Raw genomic sequence first — 14,449 nt, 5'->3', positions numbered from 1 at the left:
CTCCTGTGTAATACTGTAGAAGATAATGTCATGTGATAGCAATTGTCCACGTAATTCATTAACCTGAGACTTCAGTTTTTCATACTTTCATTTAAAAACAGTGTATACATCTAGATATCATTCAGTCATAGACCTTGCCAATAGCACTCATGGTTGATAAAAATAAAATGAGATATGTGCTCAGTCCTCCATTGATGGCCAATAATTAGATTTTCCATTCATGAAGATCAAGTCAGTTTACAAGGATGACGTTTCCCCAGCAGAATGTGTAGGTTCTGCCTCCTTCTTGCTCTGAGAAGCTGATCGCTGCAGGCAAAAGGACGCACTCAGAGAGAGCGTTTCATGGAATTTCAATTTGTTTCCTCTAACCGGAACCCACAGGCAAGTTTTCAGGAAGGAGAAAAGCTGCAGGAAAGAAATTAAAGTTGCAGAAAAGGATTTAGAGCATTACAGCAGTTTCTTTCATTTCTTCAGCTTTGACAGGTCTAGACCGGGGGCCGGGGAAGCTGAAGGGGCGCTGAGCCGGACATTCTGGTCCGGACTTGCAGCTCCACCGGTCCAGGAGACAACAGTTTCTCCACAGCGGCTTCCCTGCCCTCTTCTTCGCTTTTCTTCTTTTTCTTCTGTAACATAAGCTTTATCTCAGAGTTAGACTGATTTTCTTAAAGGTCAAAATGGGTCATGGCAGCCCCAAAATCAAAAAGGCCCATTGGCTCTTTATTACAAAATTGTACCCACATAATTTAACATTTCTTCTGACCCCAAGCTCTCTTTCTTGACTTACCTCCCACTAACCCTCCTCCACATACATGCTCCCCGTAAACATGAGCGAGACAGAACTTGGTATTTCTTAAATATACCCTGCCTTTTCATTTCTCGGTTATTTGGATTCAGTTTGTGTTTTCCTTCCTTCCTTCCTTCCTTCCTTCCTTCCTTCCTTCCTTCCTTCCTTCCTCCCTCCCTCCCTTCCTTCCTTCCTTCCTTTTCTTTCGTCTTTGAGCCTTCAGTACATTTGTGCCTGGCAAACTGCACTTTCTTCAGGAACCAGCCCAATTATTTCTGCCCTTTTAAAGTTCCTCACCCTCCGAGTTCCCACAGCACAGAGCCCGTACTTATATTTAGCACATGTGGAGGTAGGTGATCTTTGGTCTACAAGCCTGTCACCCCTAAGCTGTGAGTTCACATTCCTCTTCTTATCCCTGACACCTAGCGTGGGCCTGCCGCGTAGTTGGTATGCGGTAAAGGTTTGTGGAATAGCTGGACAAAAGCACATGCTGTAAGAATCTGAAGGGTGTCCAATAGGTTCGTTGGGCCCTCCCTAACGAGGCCCAAGGCATGAGTTTGAATCACCTACATGCTGCTTATTTTGCTCACTCTCATGGCCAAATATACACACTCAGAAGCCTACCTTTTCATCTAAAAAACTACGTGGGCTGCTTTTTATTGAGAAGTCTGAGAGGCCTTGATGGATCAGCACGAACTCAAGTACAAATTGTGACAAGGAGAATAGCTGAGTCATTCACAGACATCTGTTAAGCAAATACCTTCTGCAGGCACCATGCTCACTGGGGCGGGAAAGGCACTTGAAGCACCTAGTCATGTCCTGGCCCTTGTCAACATGCGACTGTTGAGGGTAGATGGTTTCACCTAAAGACTGTACATTACTGGGGCTCTGAAGACCCAGATTGTGCTTGTATGGATTCCGTTTGATTCCACCACCAGCCTAGTCTCACTAACTTCCTGAATATGAAAATCGGGAAGTCTGACATCAAAATCAATGAATTCAAAAATTATTTGGAGGCCCTGGCTGGTGTAGCTCAGTGGATTGAGTGCGGGCTGTGAACCAAAGGGTCTCAGGTTTGATTCCCAGTCAGGGTACATGCCTGGGTTGCAAGCCATGACCCCCAGCAACCGCACATTGATATTTCTCTCTCTCTCTCTCTCTCTATCTCCCTCCCTTCCCTCTCTATAAATAAATTTTAAAAAAACATCTTTTAAAAAAAATTATTTTGAGCAGCGGGAAAAATGTCTTGATAGGTATATTGTGCCAAATGGAGAGTACTTTGAAGGTGACTGAAGTTTAAACATGTAAGAATAAATACACAATTTTTTAAATAAATAAATTCTGGGGTTTCTTTTGCATCCCCCCTCATATAGTATGAAAACATGGGGATCAATTACTCAATTTAATGTAAAGTAACAATTCAATATTAGGCATGGAATAGAAATGTGAGTGATAAAAATCAGCATCGATTCATTAGGTATTGATTTCGTTTAGCTATGTTCAAGAAAGTGTCTGACATCCTGCCTTTTAGAATGTTTTATATGGATGCATGCAGAGAGATTGACTTACCATTGGCTATTGTAGCTATGGAGAAAGGTAGGAAGAAAGGAACAGAGAGAGATATATGAAATTAAAAACTTAAGAAAGCCAGCTTTATTTCTCGGTGCTCTATTTTTAAGCTGGCCTCTTTCGGATAGAGATACTTTTGGCATCTTCTAGCTGCTGTCCTATAACATTCTAGGAGTGAAATCTCTTCCTTGTTTTCCAGGGTAACTTTTCACTTTGTACCACGAGTCTTGACAGAGTTGTTAAGACCAAAGATATCTCTGCAGAGAGTCTAGTGACAACCCAAGAATGTTTAAAATGTTCAAGATGAAAGGAGCACTTGAAATGGATGGAAAACCAATAATTTCTTTGGAATTCAACAGTATCGATTTCACTTAATTCCAAATTCTTTTAAAGGGCAGTGGCAAATGGAGGATTTATCAGAAGTTCCTGAAACTGAACCAAGATGATTATATGTTCAGTTCATAGGAAAATTCTCAATGCCACAGAGTGCTCTTAACATAATCCTTAGCTCTGAAGAATGTGTTAAAACAGCTTTTTCTAGAGCATTTGGCCGTTTTCATTCCCTTTAAGGAGCACAGTGAAGATCTCAGGTTACGGACAAACGTGTAGCCCCACCAAACGATGGAGTCAGTTTTAAGATGATGACAGTTCTCTGTCATTTTGCTAAAAAGGGCTGCTATCGTGGAACTTGCACAATGCTAATATGATGAAACAATAAAAAAATCTAGACCAAGATCTATTTTGGTGCATTTCAACATGGTGCCCAATGCTTTATTTTTCACAAAATTAACGCATTGTCTCAGCATGCACTTTTAGATGACAAAACCCAGGATCCTTATTACTTTCCCCTCCTTAAGCCTGAAGTTTACTGACTACAGAGGAGTGAGGCAATGGTAAGGTATGGATTTTATAAATCACAAAATTATAATCACTTTTCAGTACATCCATATCATTTTCTCTTAGTGAACTTTACTCATGTGATATTCCCATTAGCCTGCCATAATAGAATATACTGGAACATATTATCTATTAGAACAATAATGCTAGGGGCCAGCTAGCATGTCTTCTAGGACAGGAAGCAAAATTATAGGTTTTTCTTTTGAGACTGAAGCTGACAGTTGATTGCTAAAAAGAGAGAGACCAGAAAAGAATTGCATTGGCTTCTTTTTCACGTTGGGAAAAAAAATGAATTAATTGCCACTCAGTTTCAAAAGTAAACAGAGGAAAATAAAATAGGACAAGGTTTTATTGGAAAACCCCCACTCCAGTGTTCTGCAAAACACCCCTGCTTTCCCTGGAGAGCAGCAGGATTGTAAGCTGCTCCTGCTTCTTGCCCTGCTTGAAGCAATGATTTCAATTACCACTTGATAATGCAAAGAGATCAGTGCACAGATGACAAGGCCTCCTGGAGAATTACTTTGGTTTAGCTACTTTAGCAACTCTCATCTTTGGAGTTTATTTAAATTACAGAATAGCACCATCCGGGCTTGTCAGGCTCTGCTTCATAGCAGGAGCTCCAGGAAAAGTATGGCTTCCCTCCCCTCTGTGTATCTAGCTAATGTGGCGAAAGGGAACCAGGCAGAGCGGGGACCGGGAAGCTGAACAGTAGTCTTACACCCCTTGCTTCGCTGAGTTTAAGGTTCTATACTTGGATACCACATTATGTGGGATGGGATCCAAGCTACATATGAGTGAATTAGAGTACTACCCGTTACTCAATCAAATATACCTTGACCCCTCCCACCCGTTTCACCATCTGCCAATTGCCTCTTGTAGTGACTAGGTGAACAGGTTAGTAAGAACTACAATGTAAGCCACTGCTTTTCAACTAATCATAACTGTTTCTAACAGTTTATAGTTCCAGTCCTTTGCAAAATTATTTTGCATGCATTATATCACTTGATCTTTGAAACCATCCATGAAATTTTATATTCCACACCGGATGAACGATGACACCCATTATTAGATCCTAGCAACACTGTGAACCTCAAAATCACAGTGAAACGAGGTTCATTATCCCCATTTGATAGATAGTAACATCGATGTTTAGAAAGGTGCCAGAATGGGCCCAAATGCCTCAGCTAGACAGTGGCCACGTTATGAACTCAAGTCATCTGCGTCCCAGTTTGGTGCTGCTCACACCTCCACAAAGGGAGCAGCAGGGCTAAGTCGTGATTTATTTTCTTTTCTGTGGCCATCTGAGCACGGAACCTAGAACAAATTCCCAGCGAATCCATGCCCAAAGTTTCTCACCAACAATCTAAAAATGGTGTGAAAATGTTATTAGAATTAATACAAATAACAGCCTGTTCTATCCTATTTGGAATGTTAATTAGACAAGGGAGCTGATTCGAGTCACTTACAGACACTGCCGACCATATATGCATGGGTCTTCTCTGACTGCCCTTTTCTTCCCCTGACTCCAAATCACCAAGTGACCCACCAAATCAATTTTTGAAGAGAAGGAGCTTAAAATGGTCCAGGAATTTAAACCAAGTGGTACAAAGGCAACCCATAGCAAGCATAGCTTTCCTCACAGGTGAACATGAATCCATGGCAACAAGGGTGCTGGGTAATACCCATGGTGATGGGAAAAGAGCTGGTGATGGCCAGGGCAGCAGGCACAACGTACAATTATAGTCCTTGCCTTTTTACATAAATTCTGTGAAGGAAATGCTGTTTCTGACATTTGCCATAAAACTTTATACTTTGGGGAAAAGAAACCAGCCAAGGGAGCCAGGCCTGAAGTAACAGCTGCCAGAAATGCTTAGCGTGTCAAAGCCCAGCATCAGCAGCCCTGACCTGGAGGAGGCAGGGAGCTTTCTGAGGGGACCTGAGGGGAGGGAGGGACTGAGGGCAGTGGGAGCTGACAGACACGGCCGTGGCACTTGGCTTTGATGTCAAGTGTTCTGTCCGGCAGTACCAGCAAAATTCAAAACTCCTTGTTAAAACCCCTGAACAGTCTAACAACCTTTTCTCACCCAAAGAACAGCCTTTCTAAAGACTACATTTCATCCTTATCCTTGTTTTATTTTAAATATCAGCTTTATTAAAATATAATTGAACATGCAATACAATAGATAGATGATGTATTATAGAATTGTACACTGAAACCTATGTAATTTTATTAACGAATGACACCCCAATAAATTCAACAAAAAAGGAAAAAAGATATAATCGACATACCATACAATTTGCCCAGTGAAAACATGTAATCTGGTGGAGTTTGGCGTATTCTCAGAGTTGTGCAACCATCACCACAATCAGTTTTAGAATATTTTATTGCCCCAAATGAAACCCCATTACCCATTGGCTCTCACCCCCATGTACTCCCCAACCCCCAGCTCTAGGCAGCCAATGATCTGCTTTCTGTCTCTATCGATTTGCCTATTCTGGACTTTTCATATGGTAGAATCATGCAATATGTGAAATTTTGTATCTTGCTCCTTGCACTTACCATTATGTATTCAAGGTCTATCCATGTCATAGTGTCAGAGAGGAAAAGTAATTTTCCCTCTACCCTTCAGAGTTCTTAGTTTAGACCATATGCTAAAAAAGGTTAATGAGAGAAAAACAAAATACCTCATGTGTACATGGGAGATACTTGGGAAAAATGTGTCATTCTCTGAGGTGGCTCAAATATCGCCTTAACAGGGAGAGGGGCCAGGGACGTGGCTTCTTAGGGAAGAGTAATAATTTGGGAGAAAGATGAATGGGCCCACAGAAGAATGGACGGGAGATATGACAGCTTGTGTCATAATTTGTCTGGATCTGGTGTTGACTTCTAGTCTCTTCTGTGATAAGAGTTGATCTTCCCTGGCTGATTAGACTCCCAGGAGGGGATTTATGACAATTGAGTTCCTTTTGGAGGATCTGTCTTTACACAGATAAGGGGAAGTACAGAGAAAGCCTCTCAATGCATTTGCTGTTTTTCAAGTGCCTACAGTTCAAAATAGTCGATGTACTGAGGTGGCATATTCTGGGGTAGCATGTACCCGAATCTCTTCTCACTTTGTGGTGGAATAATATTCTATCATATGGATAGATTACATTTTGCTTATCTGTTCATCAGTCGATGGACATTTAGGTGGTTTCTCCTTTTTGGCTGTTATGAATATTCATGTACAAGTTTTCTTGATATGTCTTAGACATGATATTTCATATAGAAGACATATTTTTATATTTCTTGGGCATATACCTAGAAGTGGAATTGCTGGGTCATATGGTACTCTATTTTTTAACTTTTGAGAAACTGCTGGACTTGTTCAAAGCCGCTGCGCCATTTCACATTCCCACCAGCCATGTAGGAGAGTTCTTTCTGATCCCCCTCTACATTCTCTATATCACGTGGTCCCTTCCTGACTGCAGCTCTCCCAGTGGGTATGGGTTCCTACCTCCTTGTGGATTTGGTTTGCACGGCCCTGATGAGTAGTGATGTTGAGCATCTTTACACGTACTTGCTGGCCATTTATTTATCTTTCGTGGAAAGGTGTCTATTCAGATTCTTTGCCCATATTTAAGTTGACTTATTTGTCTTTTTGCATCATTGGAGTGTATCCTGATGCTTTTAACATCAGGGCTACTGGAGATTAAATTTCAAACTTGCCTTATCTAAAGACATCACCCTGTGTTCAGAGCAGTTGCCAGATCTTCTTCCTTCATATGTGGTCCATCCTGAATCACTTCTCTCTTGAGTCTGGATGTGCTGGCTTACTTGTGAAAAGCTCCCGGTCCCATGGACATCACCTTTCGCTGGCATGGCCCCGAGGCTCTCCAGGTGTGTGGGGAGGCGGGGGCCTGGAGGCAATGAGGCATTACTGTCTTCTGTGACAATTGGCACTCTTAGTTCTTTCGGTCTCCAAATAGAACCAGAGTTCCTTTCACTTTGTTAAGAAAATCACTCATACTCTGTAGGAGTGTAAACCCCATTGGCTGAATGCTGAAGTGATTTCTCGCTTACACCGCTGACGTTGTCTGCAGAGACCAGCGTGCCCTAAGAGGAGGAGACAACAACTGCAGGTACTTTGTGTTGCCCAGAGAAGAGCATCGGTGAAGCACGAGATGTTTCTCCCGTGTTTCAACCTAGGTTGCTAGTTTGATCTAAACTTTAGTTGTGATTCTGACTTCCTCACATTCTGCTTATTCTTTATTCAATACATTCTTTTAACCATCGAGCCATACATTCTGGCTCTCCATTAGCCAGTTTCCTGGCTACATATTAGAATCACCTGAAAAACTTTTAAAACCTAGACTCATGTTGGGGTCCCGCAACCCAAAAGTTTGGTCACAACCCAGGCATTTCAAGTTTTCAAAGCTCCATGCACACTTCTAAGATGTAGACAGTTCCAAAGCATAAGCCCACTATCACCAGACTCTTAATTCGTTATCTGCCTTAATAGCAGAAGCCACTGTCCTCTCCAGATCAGTGCTTCTCAAACTTTAATGTGCATAGGCATCACCTGGGGAATCTTCTAAAATGCAGATCTAATTTGGTGGGTGTGGGGCGGGCCCTGGGAGTCTAGAATCCTAACAAACTATGTTTGAAACCCTGACTACTGGTTGGTAGCTCAAAGTCCTCAGAGTTGGTGAGCCTCTACACGTCCATGGCACTTTTCAATTAATCCTAATAGGACCTTTATCTCTTCGAGGACTTGACCCATCAAGACAGCCGTCACGGAATCGACTATGTGCTGTACTTCTTTTAAAAAGAGAATTAATTGATAATCTATCCTTGTCCATCTAGGCAGTCTTTGTTAACATAAAGATAGAATAATATACTTCTATATTAATTTAAAATAATGATCCAGCTCCTTTAAAGTGGTCATAAAACTACTGCACAGCTGAATAAATACGGGGCCTCGTGGGTCTTGGTCTTTGCAGCCACCCACAGAGCCCTCTCTCACTTTGCCATCTTGGAAATCACTTCACTTCTCAGAGTCGCTGTGTCCTCCCTCAGTCTGAAGTAGTACAAGGTGTTTCTAGGGGTGCTAGGAAGACCGGTGAAATAAGACATGCAAGGTGCCCACCAGTCCATTGACCTCTGAGTATGCCTAAAGAGAAGTTGAATCTTAGAATAAAGTAAGATTTTAAAAAGCCATTGCCATATCTCAGTATGTGAAATCCTCACTAAAATCTTTTGCATGAGGATTTAGGAAGATTCTTCCCTGCTTAATCCTCCACCTCATCTCCAATTCATCTTTTTCTCACTTCTGGAGACATGCAGGGCAATCTTGGGGAAAAGAAATCACAAAAGGACAAATCGAAGCTGAAACTGAAAAAAAAAAAGACTGTGATACAACATTGGCTTAATGATGAGAGACTAGAACATACTTTGAAGAGATTTTTTTAGTTCCCTCTGATAAAGCCACCTTTCTTTCCTTCCCCACCGTCTGCGTTAGTCACCACCTGGCGTAAGAGCTCCTTGTTAGAGTGTCTGCGGGTGTTCAGGTCCTTGGAGTCCCATCGGGTGAGAGAGAGAGACTGACACGTCAAGTACAGATGTTGGTTTTCTGTCGTCAAAAAAAGGCACTGCAAAACTCAAAGGAACAACCTGTGTGTTTCCACTAAATGAATTGATCTTTCTTAACCAAGTGCTTTTGCCCCCCTAGAAATGGAACCAAAAGGTATTTCCATAAAAATGTTGGCCATGTGGGGAAATTATTTAATGTATCCTAACTGATGTTCTAGCTTCCAGAAAACATAGTTTTTATCCTACAGTGTTCAACTTTAGAGAGATAGTAAAAAAAAAAAAAATCAAGTAAGAAATTCTCCTTACCTTCTTCATAATAATTATGAAAAATTCTGTTTGTTCTTTATCAGTGTGATAATAGTGCAAGAGTTGCCACTGGATGGAGGGCTATGTGTGTGTAACTAGTCTTGTGTTGGTTAGCCTGTCAGTTTACGGAAATATTGACAGTCAATCTGGCTATTTCCCGTTGGCAAACAGGACGAAAGCACAGACACGTGACCCTGTGCTCGCAGGCAGGACCCTTGTGACAGTGCAGAAGCCCCGTGAACACGGGATCAGAGTGTGGCGATGGGGCAAACCAGAGGACGTGTGAGGCCCCTCAGCCCGAGAGACTCTGTTTTGCTGCAGCGCTGGGAGGAGCAGAGGCGGGCTCGTGCTGATCATCAGGCCAGTGTAGCGGGAGTCTGCACCCCATCAGCCCTACCCTGGGCGACATCCCTGGTGGTGGAAAAAGTGCTAACAGTTTCTTTTGCGCATGAGGCTTGGAAAGTGAGCAAAAGACATCCCTTTAAAAATTGCTTGACAGCTTTACCTTTGCTACCTTCGCTAAGGGGAGAAATAGTTCTGTTCTGAAGCAAAAGGGAGGCATGACCAGTCCCTTTTGATGTTTGCCTCTCCTGACCCAGAGGGCCGATTCATAAGGCTTGACTTCATCCTGCCTCTCGCAGTGGATTGATGTGTCCTTTAATAATCGTTTCCAATGAATAGCTTCACTGCACAAGTAGAGCAAAATCAATATAAAATGTAATGGCTCCTTCTGTCAGGGGCACTATTGATTGTATAACTAATGATTTTGAAATGATATGCCATTATGCAAATCCCATCTATTTTAGGTAACTCTGCCAGCACCCACAGAGGGACTGTTCCCTTTTTCCTCCTCGTCTTTGACTTTCCAGCATCAGTTACCACATGCCGAAAAGATGTTTAAGAATCGTGACCCTCGTGAATAGTGATACTCTAATGATACATTCGAAGTGCTTATTTTATTATACAAACTGTGCAGAGCCCTGCATTTCTCACACTCATAAGCTACTCAGAGTAGAGAAAATCAAGCTCTTACAGTGATGGAGAATTGAATTCATCAAGGATAAGAAACAATATGTCGTTTGGTTGTTCTCGTTTATCTGTGAAAATGTAGTTGTGTTGCCCTTGAGCATGACACTGGCGGCTGTTCCTAAACAAACACTTGCCCCATTAAGCACGACTACCCCAGCCATGTCCACTGTGCTTTCTTTATTTCTACAATCTAATAAAATACGTGATGAGATGCAGGATGGGTTGGGAGTGCAAGATGAAGAAAGGTAAATCAAATGTTTTTAATTCATGTGAGCAAAAGCACTGCAACATGCCACTCAGTTTAATGTCCACAATCATGAGGGGCTTTGATCATGAGTCTGGGACTGCCAGGCCCAGGTAATGGTAGTGTGGCCCTTCTACTGCCCACCAGTACTTTCCTACACACGGTCATATTGATGCTATAGTTTAATGATTACAGGGCAATGGGATAGAAATTAATACCTCAAATACGTAAATTTGATGGCATAGGGGGCAGGCAGTTAGAAGGTTTTTCTTGAGTACATTGTATCTCACTTATAACATCAAATTCAGTTCTGAACTAAAGACCACACCCATTATTTCTTATGTCTTCTTGTCCTGTCCCTAATGTTTTGTGTTTGGGGATACTGAGGAATGATCCTGGTTCAGTCAGAGCAGGCTGGTTTGTCTGTGTGTGTGTGCACGCACACGCGCACGCACGCGTTTCCTTGTGCATTTACTAAAGAAACAGTAAAGCTCCTAATTTTCAGAATTGCTATGAGTTCCCACATCCTTGTTATCCTTCTTTTTTCATTACTTTTTATTGTGTTTTTTCCATGACCATTTTATCCCCCCATACCTTCTGCTGTCTCCACCCACCCCATTCCCCACCCCCTGTACTCACCACATTGTTGTCCGTGTCCATGAGTTCTTTTTCTTGATTTTTCTTATAAGCCAAGTAAATAGATGAATTTAAGAAAATTGTTCTGAAAGTCTGACTGAAACTGTTCACTGATACGTTTGTCTTTGTCACATTGTTGGTAAATATCTAACTACTCTAAATCACAATTATTGCCTTAGTCATTTGCAGCTGCTCATCTAGCTTTGGTATTTCAGTCTTTGAGGAGAGAACTGAGAAAGGAAAGGAAAGGCGTTGTCATGAGCTCCAGCTCCGTAATAGAGAAGAACTGAGATGCGAGCATCATGCAGGGATGTTCTGTAGCTGGGGAGCAGAGAGTGGGTTATGGGTTCCAAAGGACCAGAACCAGCCACTTGATCCCACTCCTGCAATGCTGCCCAGGAAAGCAGGACTAAAGCATCTAGCATCAGGGACTGAGAACCTTCAAACATTGAAAGCAACTCCTACCTATAACCCTATAGCTTCCTTCATACTAGGATGCTCTTTGGCATGCATAGGTCTAAATGAAACTTGATTACATATTTGAATTCACAAAGTTAAAATACATATATGTGTGTGTATGTATGTGTGTGTATGTGTGTATCAGTTTCCTTCCAGAAAACCTAGAAAATTCCACCAAAACTAAATAATATACCATTAAAACTGTGTATCTATATAAACTCATTGTTTCAGAAACTTTAGTCAGAAATGTTTTTGGCTGGTGTTACTAAAAATATATATATTTTTCAAGAAACGAGTGTTTAGGAGCTCTGAGTAAGCTGCAATACATGAAGAGATTAAGACATTATTAATTAGAAAATAACATTAGATTTATTTTCAGAATCATCAAGGCTTATGGGAAGTTGAGATTTGCATAATATTTGCTATTTGTCCCTCCTGCCTGTCAGTCACTCACAACCAGAAGACCCTAAGGCAGGAAGTGCTAAAGGATGGGTTACAGAAAGAATTCTTAACAAAATGCCTTAATGTATCAATAGAGTTTGAAAGAACGGTAAAATGTATTTTGTCAAAGTTGAAACTCAACTTTGGGAGGGATGAAAATAACTGTGACATCATAACTCCTCACCCCTCACTTTTCGAGACAGCTATTGGGAGGTGTCCTTCCATCTTTAGAAAGACAGACAAAGCGCAAATGACTTCCTCTCGTGGTTCAGGTGGGAAGTTTGACCTGGAAAGAGTTTAATTCTAGCCCATTGGGTGGGGTACCATAAAGGACTTTGTATCTTTTTTGTGGTGATTTATACATTTATTACTTCAATAAAATCTTACGTTAAAAATATTACATTTGGAAATACAAGAAAGCACCATGAAGACAAAAGTAATCCATAAGCCTAACACCCAGAGATTACTCTGTTAATATTTTGATGTGATTTATTGATTTGTTTTAAAGGAGTGATTTCCAGAGCACAGCCCAGACAATCCTATGGTTACAGCATTTACTGAATAAATAATTTTTTTCTTTATTACTGTGGTCTCTGCTCTTCTGCTCTTCCTTTTTATGATGATGATAAGCCTGTTAGTACTGAGTACTGTGTTTTGCCTGAAATCAGTCTATGGCCCCGGGCAGGGGTGCTGTGCCTTGGGTGACCTCTCCCATTTTTCAAACCTATTCCACACTCATTCTTGAAGGAAAAACTCGCAGTACAGAAGTTTCTCAGTTGCTCTGTGTATGGAAGTGCAGCTCATTAACCTTGCTTTCCTCTTCTTTATGTTCCTTCTCTTCTCTTTCCTCTTCCCCTTGTTCGTCAATTTCTATTCTTCTCTGTTTCAGCAAAACAATATCAGTCAAGGTAATTGATGATGAGGAGTATGAGAAAAACAAGACCTTCTTCCTTGAGATTGGAGAGCCCCGCCTGGTGGAGATGAGTGAGAAGAAAGGTGGGGGAGCTGCTCTGGGGCCAAGCCCAACAGCTTCTGCTGGCCTGTGGCACCCTGGATGCCTGCACTCTTCCAATGTGACTTCAGCACACATATCCCTCCACCTATGTAACAGGGCATAGATCTCACCCGGGGCTGCCGTGAGCCCGGCCTGTAGCTCCATTAGCTGGTTTTGGCCACTCTGCACGTTACAGGTCTGAGCTATTAATCTCCAGTGCCGCCCAGCAAGCCTCTATTTCTGGGAAAGTTGAGGCAGATGCTTGCTATGCCAAAATGAATCCACCTTTCTGACTTCTCTTCCTAATTCGGGGTACCTTCTGACTGCTCACTGGAGCAGGAGGAATTTGTGAATGGGATAATTAGCAAAGCAAACTTATTGGGGGCCAGCTGAGAGCACCCCAGATGCCCTTTTACATACTTCGGGAGGTCCATGTGTTGCCAGCTCTCCCTCCATAACATCACATAGTAACATTCGGCCTGGTGAACACCCAGCATGAGCGTGTGACTCCAACCATTTGTTTTGCCTTTGTCTTGTGTTCCCACAGGAAGATCATTACCATTAGAATATTTGACCGTGAGGAATATGAGAAAGAGTGCAGTTTCTCCCTTGTGCTTGAGGAACCAAAATGGATAAGAAGAGGAATGAAAGGTGTGAGAGTATACAAAGACATACCAGCGAGAAATTGTATTCTTCTCTCTCCGTGTCTCCCTACTCTCACACTTAACTCTCTCCTCTTCCTCGGCTTCCAAGTACTATCCTTCATTTCCTCTGAAGCTTTAGCAGTTTCATGGCCCTTCCCCGACTCACAAGTGCACCAAGCTCTGCCCATTTTCTCCAGGAAATGCCAACTAACCTTGATTGAAACCGGATCTAGTAAATGCTGGAAGAGATTTCTGGAACTCAGAAATGATGATCTAAAAGAATGATTTATGCATTCAGTTTCTCACTAGTTCAGGGATCATTCTCAAATTGGGTTCCAACTATTAAATTTCCCCCAAAATGTCAGTGATAAAGACCACTTCATTCCTCTTAGCAGTGGCAGATGAGTTCAAGGACAACTGGTAGGAAATTTCAAAAGAATTAAATAATTAGGTGTTTTTAGAGGACCTAGGTTTCAAAAAAATATTTAATAAGAACAAAGATCCTTAAAGAGTACTGGTATCAGTATTCTAGTGTTCATTTGGACACGACATTGGTTATATAATCAAATAGGACATTTAAAAGAGACCATAAGTATGAAATCATAGTCAATTTTCTTAGGAAGGCTATGGTCCTTCAGTTAGAATTTAGTCCTTGCTTAAGGCCTAACTAGTCTTATATACCAAATCTTTCTTTCCTTGTGGAATTCACAAATTCCTAACATGTATAATGAAAAGGAAAAAATAAGCAGCTGTATCATCATAACTAGGCTTTTTTGGTTGATTTGTACTTACAGTTGTAGATTATTTGAATAAAGAAGACAATTTTTTGTGTTTTTTTTACTATATCTATTCTATGTGGCCATTATTTGATAAG

At 41.6% G+C, this 14,449-nt stretch overlaps 1 protein-coding gene across 11 annotated transcripts in view; it reads left to right on the top strand.

Annotated features, from left to right (window-relative positions):
- The window catches only part of SLC8A1 (solute carrier family 8 member A1), a 322,727-nt gene that overhangs the window by 243,141 nt on the left and 65,137 nt on the right, over positions 1-14,449 (top strand). For 8 of the 11 annotated variants that reach the window (XM_036027902.1, XM_036027900.1, XM_036027903.1 and 5 more), the window contains exon 3: positions 12,827-12,933. In XM_036027902.1, coding sequence (XP_035883795.1) covers positions 12,827-12,933 — 107 coding nt within the window. Of the gene's footprint in view, positions 1-12,826; positions 12,934-13,478; positions 13,583-14,449 lie in introns of all 11 variants that reach the window. The other 3 variants (XM_036027901.1, XM_028514398.2, XM_028514403.2) reach the window with 1 other exon arrangement.

The sequence above is a fragment of the Phyllostomus discolor genome, chromosome 6 (assembly GCF_004126475.2).
Source record: "Phyllostomus discolor isolate MPI-MPIP mPhyDis1 chromosome 6, mPhyDis1.pri.v3, whole genome shotgun sequence".
NCBI classification, from domain to species: Eukaryota; Metazoa; Chordata; class Mammalia; order Chiroptera; family Phyllostomidae; genus Phyllostomus; species Phyllostomus discolor.
The sequence above is the reverse complement of the archived record's forward strand: the minus strand, read 5'-3'. Positions and strand labels throughout refer to the sequence as shown.